Source organism: Vipera ursinii, assembly GCF_947247035.1.
Source record: "Vipera ursinii genome assembly, chromosome: 6".
NCBI classification, from domain to species: Eukaryota; Metazoa; Chordata; class Lepidosauria; order Squamata; family Viperidae; genus Vipera; species Vipera ursinii.
The window spans coordinates 39,691,766-39,708,127 of NC_139515.1; the positions used below are offsets into that span (position 1 = coordinate 39,691,766).

At 36.2% G+C, this 16,362-nt stretch overlaps 1 protein-coding gene across 2 annotated transcripts in view; it reads left to right on the plus strand.

The window, feature by feature from the left end:
- Positions 1 to 16,362, plus strand: part of SLC16A7 (solute carrier family 16 member 7) — a 151,235-nt gene that overhangs the window by 96,045 nt on the left and 38,828 nt on the right. The window contains exon 2 of one of the 2 annotated variants that reach the window (XM_083366466.1): positions 3,289 to 3,528. In XM_083366466.1, the coding sequence (XP_083222592.1) occupies positions 3,315 to 3,528 (214 nt within the window). In that variant the 5' untranslated portion in view covers positions 3,289 to 3,314. Of the gene's footprint in view, positions 1 to 3,121; positions 3,529 to 16,362 lie in introns of those variants that run through there. The other variant, XM_083366467.1, reaches the window with a different exon arrangement.

Here is a 16,362-nt window from a genome sequence, read left to right on the forward strand (position 1 = left end):
TCCCATTAGGTGTCAAGGTGTCTTCTGATCTTTTAGTAAATGGAAGTCATCCTATCTACCAGAGGAAACAAGAGAAAAAATTATTCTTCATTAGCCTGCAAGGGCTTATGGAAATAGAAAAGTTGATTCCTATGGATGCTCCAGTGGACTGATTCACATGCAGTGTTATTCTCCTGACAGTCTTAATTTTCACATTGGTTGTTTTAGGGACAAAAAAGTCAGATGTCAGTTTTCCACATGATATTCTTTCATCTGATACAACAAGTAGCTGTCAGTAAAAGACAAATTGGGGAAAAAATAAAAACCAGTCTTTGATCTAATCAAATTGAAAAAAAAAATCAAGAGAACTGAAATATCTTTGTGGTGTTTTTTGAATTTTGGTGTCCATTCCTGGCTCTATGGCCTCGTGTTTATTGTCCCTGATTGTTAACCATCATTCATGTGGAAAATACTTCTATGATAAAATGCTGCCACTTGTGTACATAAATTAGAAATCATTAGCAATCATTTTTCTGGATCTGGACATAAAGGGAATTTTTTAATATAAGCAGTTCATTTATTTGCTAAAACAAAGAACACTAAAGTGGGAGGGGAAAAAACTTCCTCCCATCCCACCCCCACTCCCCACAAACAGTTGCAAAAATGCAGTGCAAAACAAATGTGCTAGATCTAAAAGTCAAATAAAATGTTCACAATTTAAGATCCTGGAGATATAAAAAAGCTTCATACCTGGTACTGAAAAGAGGACACAAGGCGTCAGAAACCAATTTCTAGGTAGATATTTCACAAGCAGAGTGCCATCATTAGCAGACAGATTATATATTAAGTGCTGATGACAGAAGAAAAGTGTTTAAAAGCAGTATTAAAATGTGGATGGTTATATTCAAAGACATTCAAAATTGCTTCAATGCCATAAAAATGGTGTGATTTGCTTTGTTAGAACAAAGAAGTAACACAATGTACTTCCACTAACCAAACTGTGTCTTCTTCAACCACTTTGTGCCCTTAGTGTGTGAGATGGCTCCATTCAACCTTCAGGACAGCACTGAGGTTATCCTGCCTGAAAGTGTGTAGAAAATTTTGGTGTGTAGAATGTTGGCCAGTTTTGTGCAGGCAGCAGAGATTCCCCCAGTGTTTGCCAAAGATGGCCAGGCTGGAACCCCTATGGGGAGCTCTGGAGCAGAAGGATAAGAGGAATATAAAGAAGAATAATTCAAAGTAACAAGTTTGCGTGACTCTCAGAAATGAGAGTGCACGTTGCTTTACCAAGCAGTTTAGTGGGTATTTCACTTGAATCTTCATGGAAGTGAATTACCCTTTATGCATAGCCCTCTTCATTTTAGCTTGTCTGTGAGAATTCACAGATATAAATGGCAGTGATTCAATAAAAAAATTGTTCCACATATTTATAATTGAGAAAAATAGGTTTTGATAGTGATGTTGTACTGTTATAATATACACAGTAATATTAATAGTACTTCTGGCCATATTATACTATTCAGTACTACTAGCACCCTTCAGTACTAGAGTACGTCTTGAGATGATATAATACCTATTTATTTTATTGGAAACATAAATATATTTATTGGACTTTTCCATTTTTTGACCTTTTTTTTCTCTTTTCAAATATATCCCTTATTGTAAAATTGCTAAAGTTATGTATGTCAAGAAATAGTTGAGCAACTATTTGGAATCAATTTTATATAATGGGATTATGAAGCTCCTATTGCTACTCTTCCTAATTCTTGTCTCCTTGTTTCAGGCAGTCTATCCTGAAAGCCCAAAATCAGTAACAATAATTTATAATACATAGATACAAAATGAAGAATTTGGTATCAAAATTAAAATATGTACGTCCAATTTCAAAAGTATTTATCATTATTTGACTGCTGCTGGCTTTATAGATTCACAAGGCAAGTTGAAGTAGAGGAGCTGATTAATAAAAGTCAAATGAATTCAGGGTGGCACTGATCAACCAATTGCTGTGAAAATCACATTTCATGACAAAAATCTAAAACATTTTGTGCATATGTTATGTAGGCATCACAGAAACCAGCAGATATTTTTGTGATATCATCACCTAGTCTAAATGGCACCTTGTATTAAAACCACATATTAGTATTTATTAAGTAACTTGCATATTACTGATATGAAAAAACAGAACAGTGTAGACAAGATTCTTCAGATTTAATTAGGTTGTAAATTACTTTGTATTTTAAATAATTATGAGGTAACATGCTTCTACAAGTCATGGGGATTTCAAAAAAAAACTGGTTATGAACACTCTGTGTCTTGATTTTTCCCAAGAGATTTGTTACATTATGAAAGCAACGCGTAATGTACTCCCATTTCATAAGAATTTAGCAATGTGGCTCATAAACAGCGAAATAAGTGATGCTTTGCTTAGCCTTTTTTCCTTTGTTAAACTTGTCATTATGCTCAGTTTCTAAGCCATTGGCTATGGTTGCAAACTGCAACAGTTTGAGTTTCATATCATTCTGTGCCAAAACATGGCTCTCTAGATCCACTTTGAGGCTTTCTGACAGATGCAAAGTATATGTCCATGTGCATTCCAAATCACTTGTCTTATTTCAAATAGAAAGCATTGCACATCCCCAAAGTGTGATATATAAAACCAGGCTTTGCATGGCTCTTGATGGCATTATTTTTATTTAATATATTGAAACACTGCCCTGGAATGCATAATAATGCAATAACATAGAAGTTTATTAATGGCTCAACAAGTACATTTGGAAATTCATATTGGTTGATATTGCGTAGCCTCCTAATGCAATAATGTTTCAGCTGTATCTGATCATTATCCTTGAAATAAAGATATTTTTAAAATGAAACATAAAGCAGTGGCTGAGATGGTAGACTCGTATCACATATAGACTAGAAACTCCAATTGAATAAGCCAATCTTACTTTGCCAGAAATAATCAATTTGGTACTAGCAGAATAAAAGAATCCCTTTATCATCTATAATTGTCAAATAATATTTTTGTATTGTAGATCAATGACATGCAAAAATCACATGCTACTTAACAAGATTTTAGCAGTTACCAAGATTCATTTACTCCCACTTTTGAAGGCATCCTTGGGTGTTATAGACAAGTAGTTGTACTTAATCATCCATTGATGGCAACTTAACAACAAATTGTCAGTTCATGTGTTGAGAAATAACAGCTTTTTGAAATTAGTAATATATTTAATTTCCAGTGACTGTGTGCTATAGAGGAAAACAGCTGTTTAAAACACTATGTCAACATTTTATTTCTCCCTACAGTATAGTGACAAGAAAAAAAAAAAGAAATGCCAACTTCAACAACAGCACCGCAATATGCTCCCCCTGATGGAGGATGGGGTTGGATCGTGGTCTTTGGAGCTTTCATCTCCATTGGATTTTCCTATGCATTCCCTAAAGCCATCACAGTGTTCTTCAAAGAGATACAAGAGATCTTTAGCACATCATATAGCGAGATAGCGTGGATCTCATCAATCATGCTGGCTGTTATGTATGCAGGAGGTACCAGAAAACTTCTTCTTTTTTGTCTGATATGAGGTCGTACTCAACAAAGCAAAATTCTCTTATTAGATTTTCTGACATGTGACCCAAAGCCACTGAGCTATGTGGCTCCATCTCCCAAATGCTTTGGCAGTGTGTCTCAAGAATAGTTGTAAAATTTATAATCTAATCACAGTTTAAATATGACTGAAATATAGATTATCTGCATTTGTCTCAATTGCTTTGGGAAGTATTGTTTCTGTTATACTACTGAAAGGCTCAATATTATCATTAACTTGAAATAATAATAATAATAATAATAATAATAATAATAATAATAATAATAATAATAATAATAATAATAATTTTATTTATATACCGCCCTTCTCCCGAAGGACTCAGGGCGGTGAACAGGGCAGATATATATAAAAATACAAAAATACAAAAGTTAAAAAAAATTAAACATATGCCCAACTAAAAACAGTAAATACATATATTAAAAATGACAATAAAAACCCAACCCATCCCCCATCAGGCCAAGCCGGCTTGTTCAAATAAGAGTGTCTTCAGATCACGATGGAAGGAGCAAAGGTTGGGCGCCATCCGGAGCGCAACCGGCAACCGATTCCATAGCTCTGGGGCGCCCACAGAGAAGGACCTCCCCCTGGGGGCCACCAATCGACATTCTCTGATCGGTGGCACCCTGAGGAGGCCCTCTCTGTGGGAGCGCACAGGGCAGAGGGAAGTTGATGCCGGCAGCAGGTGCTCCCTAAGGTACTCCGGACCCATGCCATGTAGGGCCTTAAACACCATTACCAGAACCTTGAATCTCACCCGGAAGACAACTGGTAACCAATGCAGCTCACGGAGCAGAGGTGTAACATGGGAGTATCGGGAGACTCCCAACACAACTCGCGCGGCTGCATTCTGTACCAGTTGGAGCCTCCGAGTGGTCTTCAAGGGCAACCCCATGTAGAGAGCATGCAGTAGTCCAGACGAGAGGTCACGCGCGCGTGAGTGACCGTATATAAGGCATCCTGGTCTAGATAGGGCCGCAACTGGTGCACCAGGTGAACCTGGGCAAAGGCCCCCCTAGTCACAGCCACTATATGGTCTTCCAGAGTGAGCCGTGAATCTAGGAGGACCCCCAAGTTGTGAGCCCTATCTACGGGGGGTAATAGTTCACCCCCCATGGAAAGAGATGGAATGTTCTGAATATCCCGGGATGCCGGTATGCACAGCCACTCAGTCTTGTCGGGTTTGAGTTGAAGTCTGTTCCTCCCCATCCAGACCCGAACTGCCTCCAGGCAACGGGACATCACATCGAGGGCATCACTAGGGTGGTTTGGGATCAAAATAAAAAGCTGGGTATCATCGGCATGCTGATGATACCCAACTCCAAAACCACGAATGATCTCAGCCAGCGGTTTCATGTAGATGTTGAACAGGAGAGGCGAGAGGACCGACCCCTGAGGAACTCCACAAACGAGAGACCTCGAGGTCAACCTCTGCCCCCGTCAACACCGACTGTGAACGTCCCAGGAGATAGGAGGAGAACCACTGAAAAACTGTGCCTCCCACTCCCAATCCCCTGAGACGCTGCAGCAGGTTCAATGGTATCGAACGCCACTGAGAGGTCTAATAGGACTAGGACAGAGGAGCAGCCCCTGTCCCGAGCCCGCCAGAGATCATTCACCAGAGCGACCAATGCCGTCTCCCTGCTGTACCCGGGCCTGAAACCCTATTGGTACGGGTCTAGATAATCCGCTTCATCCAGGACCAGAGGGAGCTGATGCGCCACCACACTCTCAACAACCTTCGCAAGAAAGCGAAGGTTGGAGACCGGACGAAAGTTATTCAACACAGCTGGGTCCAAGGCAGCCTTCTTGAGGAGATTTTAGCTTCTTGATTTTAGACTATAATCTTATCCACTTAACTAGAAACAACCTCTATTTATTGTAAAGAGTTGTTTATCAATTGTGCTATTTGAGAGAATAGTTGGTCCCTTTTCCCACCCTTTTTAAACCCCATCAATACCCTCTTTGAGGGGAAAAATAGGAGGAAAAACATATATGGGTCTGTCCAAGAAACTGAACTATTAATCCAAATTTAACCCATGTAATACATTTGTTAGAAAGAATCAAAATATCATAAAATGTTTTGAGTTTTGAACTCTGGTGAACTTCTAAATTTGAAAGCATTAGTTTTGTTGAGCAAGAGGGATTAAAAAAGAGCTAACAAGAATGGAAATATCATGCATACAAGTAAAGTAATCCATACAATTTAAGGTATAAATAGAGCTAAAATAGAATATCAGGATGTAATTTAGGATATTCTAAAGTTCTTTGGATAACATCAAAGAAGCATTAGGAAGTCTTGGAATCTTTATTTCAAGGAAGGAGATACTGTAGGACTCTAAGAGAAGGGCAGCCGATCATTAGATCTCCCATTCCATCTGTTTACCAGCCTTACCCTTCACTATCTTTACTTGGGAAGGTCTCCAAAAAACTGCTGCACTAAGGTGGAAGGGGATCAGTATCCAATATTGTTTTCTATTCACTAATGTGGAAATCCCATTGCAGCTAAACTAATATGCTCTTTTTATTTAATAGTTTATATTCGCTGTTAAATTAAATCTTGACAATTCATTTTAATAATTTCCACTTCACCCAATAAACTGATTCTGATGGGTCCCTTGATTTATTGTGGAGATTATTAGAATGTTTTCACATCTCTTAAGATACCTAATATCTTGAAAGTACTAGGATAACTCTTCTTTGGAAATTCATATTATAGTGCAGGCATTTGAACTCTCTGTTCAAAATAAATTCTGCATCTCACAAATAAAATCTGAAATTTCTTCTATACTGTACATATAAAATAGGAAGTGTAGCACAATTAAGCTGTGTAACATTCTTTTGTTATCTTGCTGTAATCATGTGATTTTAACTGCTAGCAGCAGGTAAGTTCACCAAAGATAAACATTCTTTGAAGTTATAGTTATCACAAAATAGCTTCCTGTGAAATAAAGTCATTAAACAATCATTGGCAGGAGATTAAAAAGGTAAACCATTCAAATAATGAGAGTTATTCCTTTGTGGGGCTTTTTTTCTGATTGTTTGATTTCAACCACTTGATGTACTACAGCTTGGAATAAAGCAGGCAGCACACATTGTGCAAGATACCTTACTTATGGCAAAGAAAGACAGATATATTGTAATTGTTGTGGTCATACTCTGTATCTCTTAATACTAATTAAAAGAACCTGAAAAATATTTGAGATCTGACACACTCATTATAATTTAGTGCTTTGTCTATTAATCTTCACAGTGGGGGTCATCAGGTAAATAGGAATCTAGCAGAGGATCTCTGCTTCAGAAGCATTCAAGCTTCTGAGGTAATTAGCAGGCATCTGTGTTTCCATAACAAGGTATTAACTTACCTTTCAATATCTGGAAAAAAAAATGAAACTAATAAAAGACAATCCAGTAAGGAGCTAAAGGAATGTTAATTATGTTTATCACTTACTTCATAGTTAGAATAAATGCCATTAAATTACATCAGGCCATCTGGCAAATCCATATGGCCTCCTAGATCATGGTTAATTCCAGCAAATAGGTCGAGCATGGTGTTCACCCCTTCAAGAAAGCATAAACAAGATGTGTTAAACTGCACTGAACAAGATTTGCATTCCTCATATTTTCTCTTTAGCATGCTGTTGATGTGACCTCTCCATTCACATCAAATTCTTTCAATAACTAGAGGTTCCAGGAGTCTGTAGCTGTTCAAGCAATATGCATCTCTGAGCTTTGTTTTGGCATAGATGATGTGGGATGTATTGATTTGATATGTCATAAAACAAAATAAAGCCCAGGGATGAGGCAAACAATAATATTTGGGATTAAATACTGAGGTTTAGTCCCAAAGAATCCTTCATTCTGGAAAGGAATAGTTAAGTCTCCATGGAAACTCCTTGTTCTTTAGCGTGAAAAGCACAGTTGATAACGTTGAGTCATTTTACAAATTGAAATTTTTATGAGAAATTTTTATGAAAAATTAAGGCATCACATATACAGGTAATTCTATTTGCAACCATTTGTTTAGTGACTGAAGTTACAACGTCAGTGAAAAAAGTGACTTAGAACCATTTTTTACACTTACAACCACTGCAGCATTCCCGTGGTCATGTGATCAAAATTTGGATGCTTTACAATTGGTTTGTGACAGTTGCAATGTCCTGGGGTCATGTGATCACCTTTTGCAACCTTTTGACAAGCAATGGGGAAGCCAGATTCACTTAACCATGTTACTAACTTAACTGCAGTGATTTGCTTAACAACTATGGCAAGAAAGTTCATAAAATGGGGCAAAATTCACTTAACAAGTCTGTCACTTAACAACAAAAATTTGGGGTCAATTGTGGCTCTAAGTCAAGGACTACATGTACAATTTGACCTCTTAAATGCTCTTTAATATTTTATTTCCTTACTATCTTTTATTCTTGGTTTAAATTTTGCATGACCCTGACTGTCAGAAACATGACATCTGGAAAAGTAATTTTCTTTGTATACCTCCTTAGTGACTGTATCATTTCACCATAAAGTCAATAAAGAAACTCTCCATTAGTCAGATGATGCCCTTAATGAAATGTATAGGAATTCAGTGACAGCTTGGTCATCTCATGCATATATGATCATTGTATTAGTTTAACAATAAGTCGAAAGCAAACCTGTTTTGCTATTTTCTGCATCATTAACTTCAGCCATTTTCAACATATTGATTACTGTTGTGAGCTGGATAGCGGTTTATCAAGATAGAAAACTGTCACTAGGATTTGGACTTTCATTGTGACACTTGATAGCACAGGAAAATGAATATAGATCAAATGTTTTATTATTATTATTTTACATATTTATATCTTCCTTTACTAATAGGGTGCTTATTTATATTCAATATTTATGAATATTTCACTATTTTTAAAATGATAAACTTCGCAACTAATATAGCTGTTTTATTTATTTCTAGTCAATAACCAGCAAAATAGGTATAACACTAAAATAACCCATGAAAGCCAGCTCAAATAAGCAATAAAGCCACTACTTATAACTGCCAATTAGAATTATGTATAAGAAGAAAAGAGAATGAAATAAAGAAAACAAAAGAGGAAAAATAAAATTAAGGTAAAAGAATTAAAGGACACCTTAAGCCTTGTTAGGTTCATAGATGCTAGTAATAAGTTGGCAACTCTGTTTTTCATAGAAGGTTCCAGTCAGAAAGAAGGAAATAAACCTCTTCTCCACTGAAAGTTTGATCTCTATTTGGAGGTGGTGTAAGTTTACCAGCAAGTACAGTACATTCTCATAGAAGAGATGGTAAAAAATATATGCACTAACATCTCAGATTAATTTTGGTCATAAAGATAACTTCTTTCACTAAATGGGATTTTATGAAACCTCCACCCATATCAAAGGAAGCCAAAAAGAAGGCTGAAGATTTAACATATGATTTAAGAGGCTAAAGATTTTCCAGAAAGGAACCCATCTATGTAGATTGCCTGTAGTGCTCAAGTCTGTCCCTCATGCAATATCAAAGACTCTCAAAATCCAGTTGGAGTCAACAATAACTTTATTTTAACTTTGAGAGGGGTTTTTTTGTTTAGTTTTACTAGTTAACATGTACTGAGTGTAATGTATGTGACTGACATACAGGTTAACAACTACAGGAGGTGCTGTGCTGGACAACTCCAGTAAGGAGCCCCATTAGGCGGGAAAACCTCTCAAGCCCATTGGTTGACAGCCTGGTGGGAAAACCAGGTTTGAATCCATTGGCTAGCGCTCACCTGGACAGGTACAAAAGGACCCAAGTAACCTCTGTTCCCCAGTTTGCTTTGTTCCAGTCTGCCATTCCAATAAAGACCAATTGTAGCCTTCATGCGTGTTTGTGTTACTGCTCCAAACTTAACAGTGGCGACGAAGGTGGGATACTGTTTTGGTATTCACTAAGCAACCGCCGAGATATCCACAACCACCCGATCAACCCAGCGTTGACCGCCGAGGGATAGGGCCTTCTCAGTGGGGGCGCCTGCCCTTTGGAACCAGCTGCCAGTGGAGCTGAGGACTGCCCCCGACCTCCGTTCATTCCGCCGGGACCTGAAGACCTGGCTCTTCGAGCTCTTCGAGCTCTCTGGCCCAGGCTGAGGATTAATCTTATTTTAACTGGGGTTTTATTTATGCAGGGAGAAATATATATTTTTTTAAATTTGTTTTTAACTTTTGTATCTTGGTTTTTTAATCACCCTGTAAACCGCCCTGAGTCCTTCGGGAAAGGGCGGTATATAAATGTAATAAAATAAATAAATAAATAAATAAATAAATAAATAAATAAATAAATAAATAAATAAATAAATAGATAAGTTAGTAACCTTGTTAATAACCTTGTTAGTAACCTGGCTTCCCCATTGATTTTGCTTGTCAGAAGATTGCAAAAGGTGATCACATGACTCTGGGACACAGCAACCATCATAAATATGAACCAATTGCCAAGCATCTGAATTTTGATCACATGACCATGGGGATGCTGCAATGGACATAACTGTGAAAAAGATCACAAGTCACTATTTTCAGTACTCTTGTAACTTTGAACAGTCACTAAATGAACTGTTCTAAGTTGAGGAGCTGTAGTTGAATTAATTGTTTACTTAGATCCATATATTACATGTACCTTATGATACAGACAAGCTGCACATGTAGTTTCTGAAGTAAGAAGGAGATGGATACACAGGAGTGATATTTTAATTCTTACTGTAGCAGGAGACTTATTTTCTTATGCTTATATCACTGTTACTGCAGTATTTTATAGATAGGAGTCTGTGTTGCATGAGACATGCATTACTTTTTGTGCTGAGAATGTTTGTTTTAAAAATTTGTAATTAAAAATCCCCGGTAATATCTGGAAAACAGCTTTGAAGTACGTAGTAGCTGGACACTCTCTCTCTCTCTTTCTCTTTGTACGTATGTATGTAAGAAGTAGCCACTGGCCCACTTCTTCTGGTTGATGGCAGCCACTCGTGGCAGGAGGCCACATGGTGTGTCATGCTGGTGCCACTGCTGGCGGCAGGATGCCACATGATGCATTGCGCCAGTGCCACTACTCGCGCGCCTCATGGCATGCCATGCCATGTGGCGTTCTGCCACAAGGAATGGCATTGGTGCGACATGCCACATGGCCTTCTGCCACAAGATATGGCACCGGTGTAACATGCCACAGGGCCTCCTGCCACAAGGGATGTCACCAGTGTGACACACCATGTGGCCTCCTTCTGCAAGCGGCTGCAAGTGGCCACAGAAGAAGTTGGACAGCAGCATGATAGGTGTCAGGATGTGGGAGACCTGGCTGTGGCAGTCCTGAGGTAAGCCGGTAAGACATCCCCCAAAATAAAATCTAATGTCTCTTGGAAAGAAAAAGAAAAAGTGTGACCAGGTCTTATTTTTGGGGAAACACAGTAGGTGACTTCAATTCCTAAAGAATATTAAAGAATACAATTCACAGTTAAACATAGATTTTATTAATTAGTTAGTAGGCAGTTGAATCTTTTAGGGCATTCCTTCTACACTACATTAAGCATATGAAAGCACAGTCTCTATTAGAACCAGAGCACGGAGACTTAAATCCCCCCCCTTTCAATATTCCACCCACCCATCCAAACTTGGAAGAAACTTGAACAAGTTGGAAAATCTCTATGAGTGACATCACCTTTTCTCTTTTTTATACTGTTGCATCTATAAAATATGGCTGCTTTTTAAAAACAAAACAAAAACTTGCACATGATTAGTTATAAGAATAATTTTAATAAAATAGCAAAAATCACTCTAATTATTGAGACTGGTAGTATAGTGAAAAGTAAATGTACAACAGCTGCAACATTTTTTATATGTTGCTTGTGTCCTTCAGTGTGAGAGATAAACTTTTATTTACTATTATTAGCTTATCAACAGCACTGAACTTTAAAGACCTCATTTAATATGTCCTTGAAAACACAGCTTCCCACTTTTATGCCCATCTCATAGTCATTAGGGAATTCTTAACTTTTAGGTTTATTTTTTAAAACATATGTTGAACTGAGATTTTGTTGATAGAATAAAATTTTACAGAAGCAGGAATTGTAACTTTAGTTAATAAATCTAGAACAAATTTCTAAGAGTATAAAATGATACATTTACATTCTCAAGAATTTTAAATATTACATTGCGATGGAAAGTGCTGATTTAGTTCAGTACTAATTTTTGCAATAATACTTCTTCTAACACTTAACCAAATCTTATTAAAATTAACCTGGGTTGGCTTTGGTTAATAGATGGATGAGAAATCATCAGAAAATTTCAGGTAGACTGAAAAGCATCCCAGAAGAAGACAATCACAAATGTTTTCTATATACTGTGGACAAAGTACTGTATCTCCTGGAATTATCAAAAACTTTCAGTAAACTTTTAATATAATATTTCTTTTCAAATCAAATAAAAAATACAGAACTAATCACAGAGATGCTCTTGGGGAAGGTATGTAGGTGATGTAGAAAAGTGATACATAACCAAAAGTTGGAAGAAGTATTAGAAACTCAAAATAAACCTATCCTGATTTTATTAGTGTCAGATCAGATAGAGAGAAATTTGGACAGACTTTCAAGCTTTTGTTATTGTACATTACAATAATTAGCATTCCTTGAATCCAGTGCTGTCTGTTTCCTGACCTGACTTAACTCAGAGGGCTGATAAGAATATATACAAACCAATAAAGGATCCATTTATTTAAATGTATTTAAAGCATTTCTTTGCAATTGAAGTTAAATGTAATTAAAGCATTAACTATGGTAGACCTACTTTGTTTTGTCTACTTCTCTCTCTTCTTTCTTCTTTTAAATAAGCAGAACTCTATTAAAAACATGAGTTTTATTATAGTGTGTGCAGATCCCTATTTAAAGGTATTTAAAATGGCTTCTGGAAAGAAAAATAATTTGCTTGAGACATGAAATGGATTTATTTGTGTTATGTTTTATTTTTGCTTTTTTTTTCTTTATCTCTTTATGGTGGATAGTTTATGAATATTTCATTGTTTTATTCTAGCCTAGCCGGTGGCACCAGAGATTTCATGCCATACATCCCATTTCCTGTGCACTAGTTTTAATAAAATGTGTTAGAGCTCTAATCAGCAGTTTCAAGTATATTTGCTTAGAACAGAAGTTTATTGAAATCAGCGGCACTTCAAAGGACATACATTTAAGTTTCTTTATTTTAACTCCATGCATCATTCTGTAAATAGTTTGTGAACAGCAGCAATAAATAAACAACTGAAGATAAATTTAAAGACTATAATGCTTTCATTTTGTTTATGAAAGTTCAGGGGATAACTTGGTCTTTGATGAAAATATTTCATTTTAAAACTGCTTTGAAGGTACGTAGAATATGTACAGACCAAGTTGGAATGCTGGGTGTGTTCCAAAAAGAAAAAAGACACAAAAATGGAACACATGGTGATTACAAAATGCTAAGTGCTAAGAATTTATAAATGTCATAAATAGAATGTACAGAAACTCAGTATACTTATACATGTACATAATCATACATAATCATCTATAGAATAAATTGAGGAGGGATAGACATTTTTCAGATTTACTGAAATGAGGAGCAATATTAAGGAAATGTAAGTGGCAATTCAAGCCCATTTTCAAGGTTAAATGTCTTCTAATTACAGGTTTAATAGCTTGTCCAGAGATGAGATCTTCCTTCTCTGCAGGCACTCATATCATTTAGAAAACTTTATGGCCAACTCAGTATTACATTTTAATTTAATTAAAATTTCAATTATATATATATATATATATATATATATATATATATATATATATATATATATATATATATATATATATAGTCCTTGACTTAAAACCAGTTGCTTAGCAACCTTTTGAAATTACAACAGACCACCCCAGAGCTACGTATTACTCAGTTTTGAAGTTCTGATGTCCCCAATCCACTGTCATGTAATCGCATTTTGGATGTTTGGCATTTACACCATTTGCAGCATCTGCAATTACATGACCATGATTTACAATGTTTTTAGTGAAAACAGGCATTTAATTCTGGTTTCTGGCAAAACAAATACCCATTGAGTACAATGGGTTTGCTTAATGACCATGGCATTCACTTAACAACCATGGCATTCATTAATGACCATAGCATTCACTTAATGACCAACACAAAAAAGATTGTAAAATTAGCCATGGTCAAGTAGTGACCCCCTTCATGACCAGCATGATTTACCACTGTAATTTTGGCCACAATTGAGGTCGTAAGTTGGGGACTACCTATATTCAACATCTTTTTGTCCTATCTTCACTTCATATACAAAATAGAATTCTCAGCCATAAAAGGATTACATAATATTTCATAGACCCAAATAACAGCAACAAAATTGTTCCTTCTTATGTGTGATAGAACTTCATGTATTTAGGTATGGTTTTAATGTCTGCCCTCTTTGTATTCTTTAACTTTTTTCCATAGAAATTTGGTTTCTGGACCCTGTACCATCATGACTACAGATTTGCACACAAAAGAGAAAACATGGGTTTGTTTGGGGTTATTTTTTTTTTGAAACCTAAGACAAATAGTCCCATTCAAAGCAATCAAAACATTTTGTGTTGGTTACACCATTCCAGAAGAACACTCAAAACAGTTTGAATATTCTGTGGAACATTTGAAGTAATGGTCATAATAGATAATGGGAACTCAAGACAAAATCTTGTTTTTCACTTTGCTACAAAATTAAATGGAGTGGCTGTTTGTTCTCCTTTTGGACACCTAATATTAAATGACAATTGTTCAAAAAGGTAATCTTATCCTTAGTAAAAGATTTAAAAACACTTATGGCAGTGTTTTTGTTAGCACTGATTCTGTTAGCAAAAGAGTCCATACCTTTGGCTCCACAAGGTCTGTTGTTTCCTGGCAGTCTACATATTAGCACAAATTAGTTAATTCTTCTCATCAACATTCTTTTAATTAGCACTTATTTAGCTATTAAACAATTCAACAACATCATGTTCACCATGACCCTAGGAATTAAACCCAACCAGTTCAGTTGTATTCCTTGCTATATTTTTGTCACTATTTAAACTAAATATTTAAAAAGCAGTTCCTTTGCAATTGTGCTGTTACAACTCTTGAATTAATTTATTGAACTTTATGGCATTCAAGATGGGGAAGGTAGCAGCAAAATCCCTTCTGAAAAGCTCATAGAACAAAAAAAAAGCAATCATACATACCTGCAGTTGAGTCAATAAAAGGTTGTAGACATCTAACACAGTCTTGTGACTGCCTACTGAAAACAAGTCCTCAAGCTTGGCATTTTAAACTTTATTTTGAAAGCTTAAAAAGTCCAAAGCTCAACAAACAAGCCCCAGCCAACACTTAGTTAATGTTAATAATTTTTGAGTTTATACAACTTTAATAGGCTGCTATAACAGTGTTGGTTGGGGTTCATTTGTTGAGCCTTGGAGATTTTAAGTTTTCAGAATACATTTGAAAATAGTCTTAGTTTTAATTTTAATAGTATCAATAATGCTGCCTGTGAAGCATATCAATGTATATACACTATGAATATAAGAGATGACCAGGTTGATCCAAGGGAAGAGTCCAAGCACGTCATCAATTTTCATGCCCACAAGAGATCTTAATCCAGCTTATTTTGAATGCCTTTATTAATTCCTGCTAAATTCCCTTCACCATTACTAGCTTGTAGTCAGCTTAAGCTTGCAGTAAATCTTTATTCTCATTTTAACTGGATGTATCTCCTGATTTCACTGGTGCTTGATGCTGAATACATTTCTGTCCTGTTTGGTACTTAGTATCACTAAACCTAATGAATCCATCTACCCATACAACTTTTTCCCATAGCAATAAAAAATGAAAAGGGATGACTTCAAGAAATCTTCTGGTGTCTGTCCTACTGCATAACTGCTGTTTTCCTCTCCATAATAAACACTACAACACCCATTTTAATCTATACCAACAGCTACAGGGAAATGACTGATCCCTGCTAAGCTGGAAAAAAATGAAAAACTACCATAATCAGATGGAGAAGTAACTGTTCACAGAGATAAAAATGTCCCGGGTGAATTGCCATTGGCGTCCAGATGGCCATTTTGGAAAAGTGATGTTTATGAATTTGCTATCATTTTTCCTTCATTTGGGTTTTACTTATGCTCTTTAATAAATGCCTTCTGTGTAGGACAAACAGTGCAAAATTAGGAATTTTATGATTCCAAGAGTGCATCCTTAGCAATCACAAATCTGTGTTATCATTGTAAGTCATAAAACTGCTGGCTTTGATAGATTCACAAAAGGGACCTTTAATGAGTTTATCCTCTTCTTGTCTTTACCAAATATATTGCTGTGAAGTATTCCTCCCACAAAGCACTTGCCAACTCCTTTGATCTGGAAGGAAGGAAGAAAGGAAGGAAGGAAGGAAGGAAGGAAGGAAGGAAGGAAGGAAGGAAGGAAGGAAGGAAGGAAGGAAGGAAGGAAGGAAGGAGTGTTCTATCAGGCTTACACAAGAACAGCAAAAAAAATTGGAATGACAGATTTTCTATATTGGATTACATTGTTTCTGCCCCTATAGGATTGCTCAGCCCGGCTGTCACTTAATTAAAAGATTGTTTGCAAGTTACTAATTGTGTTTGTTAAAATAAATATATTAACTACCGGTAATTAAATTAGAAATAATACAAAATTACAGTTTATACAGTTTCTATAGGTCTAGCACTGAGGATAGTTAATCTGTCAGCTAAGTCACATTTATAGTTTT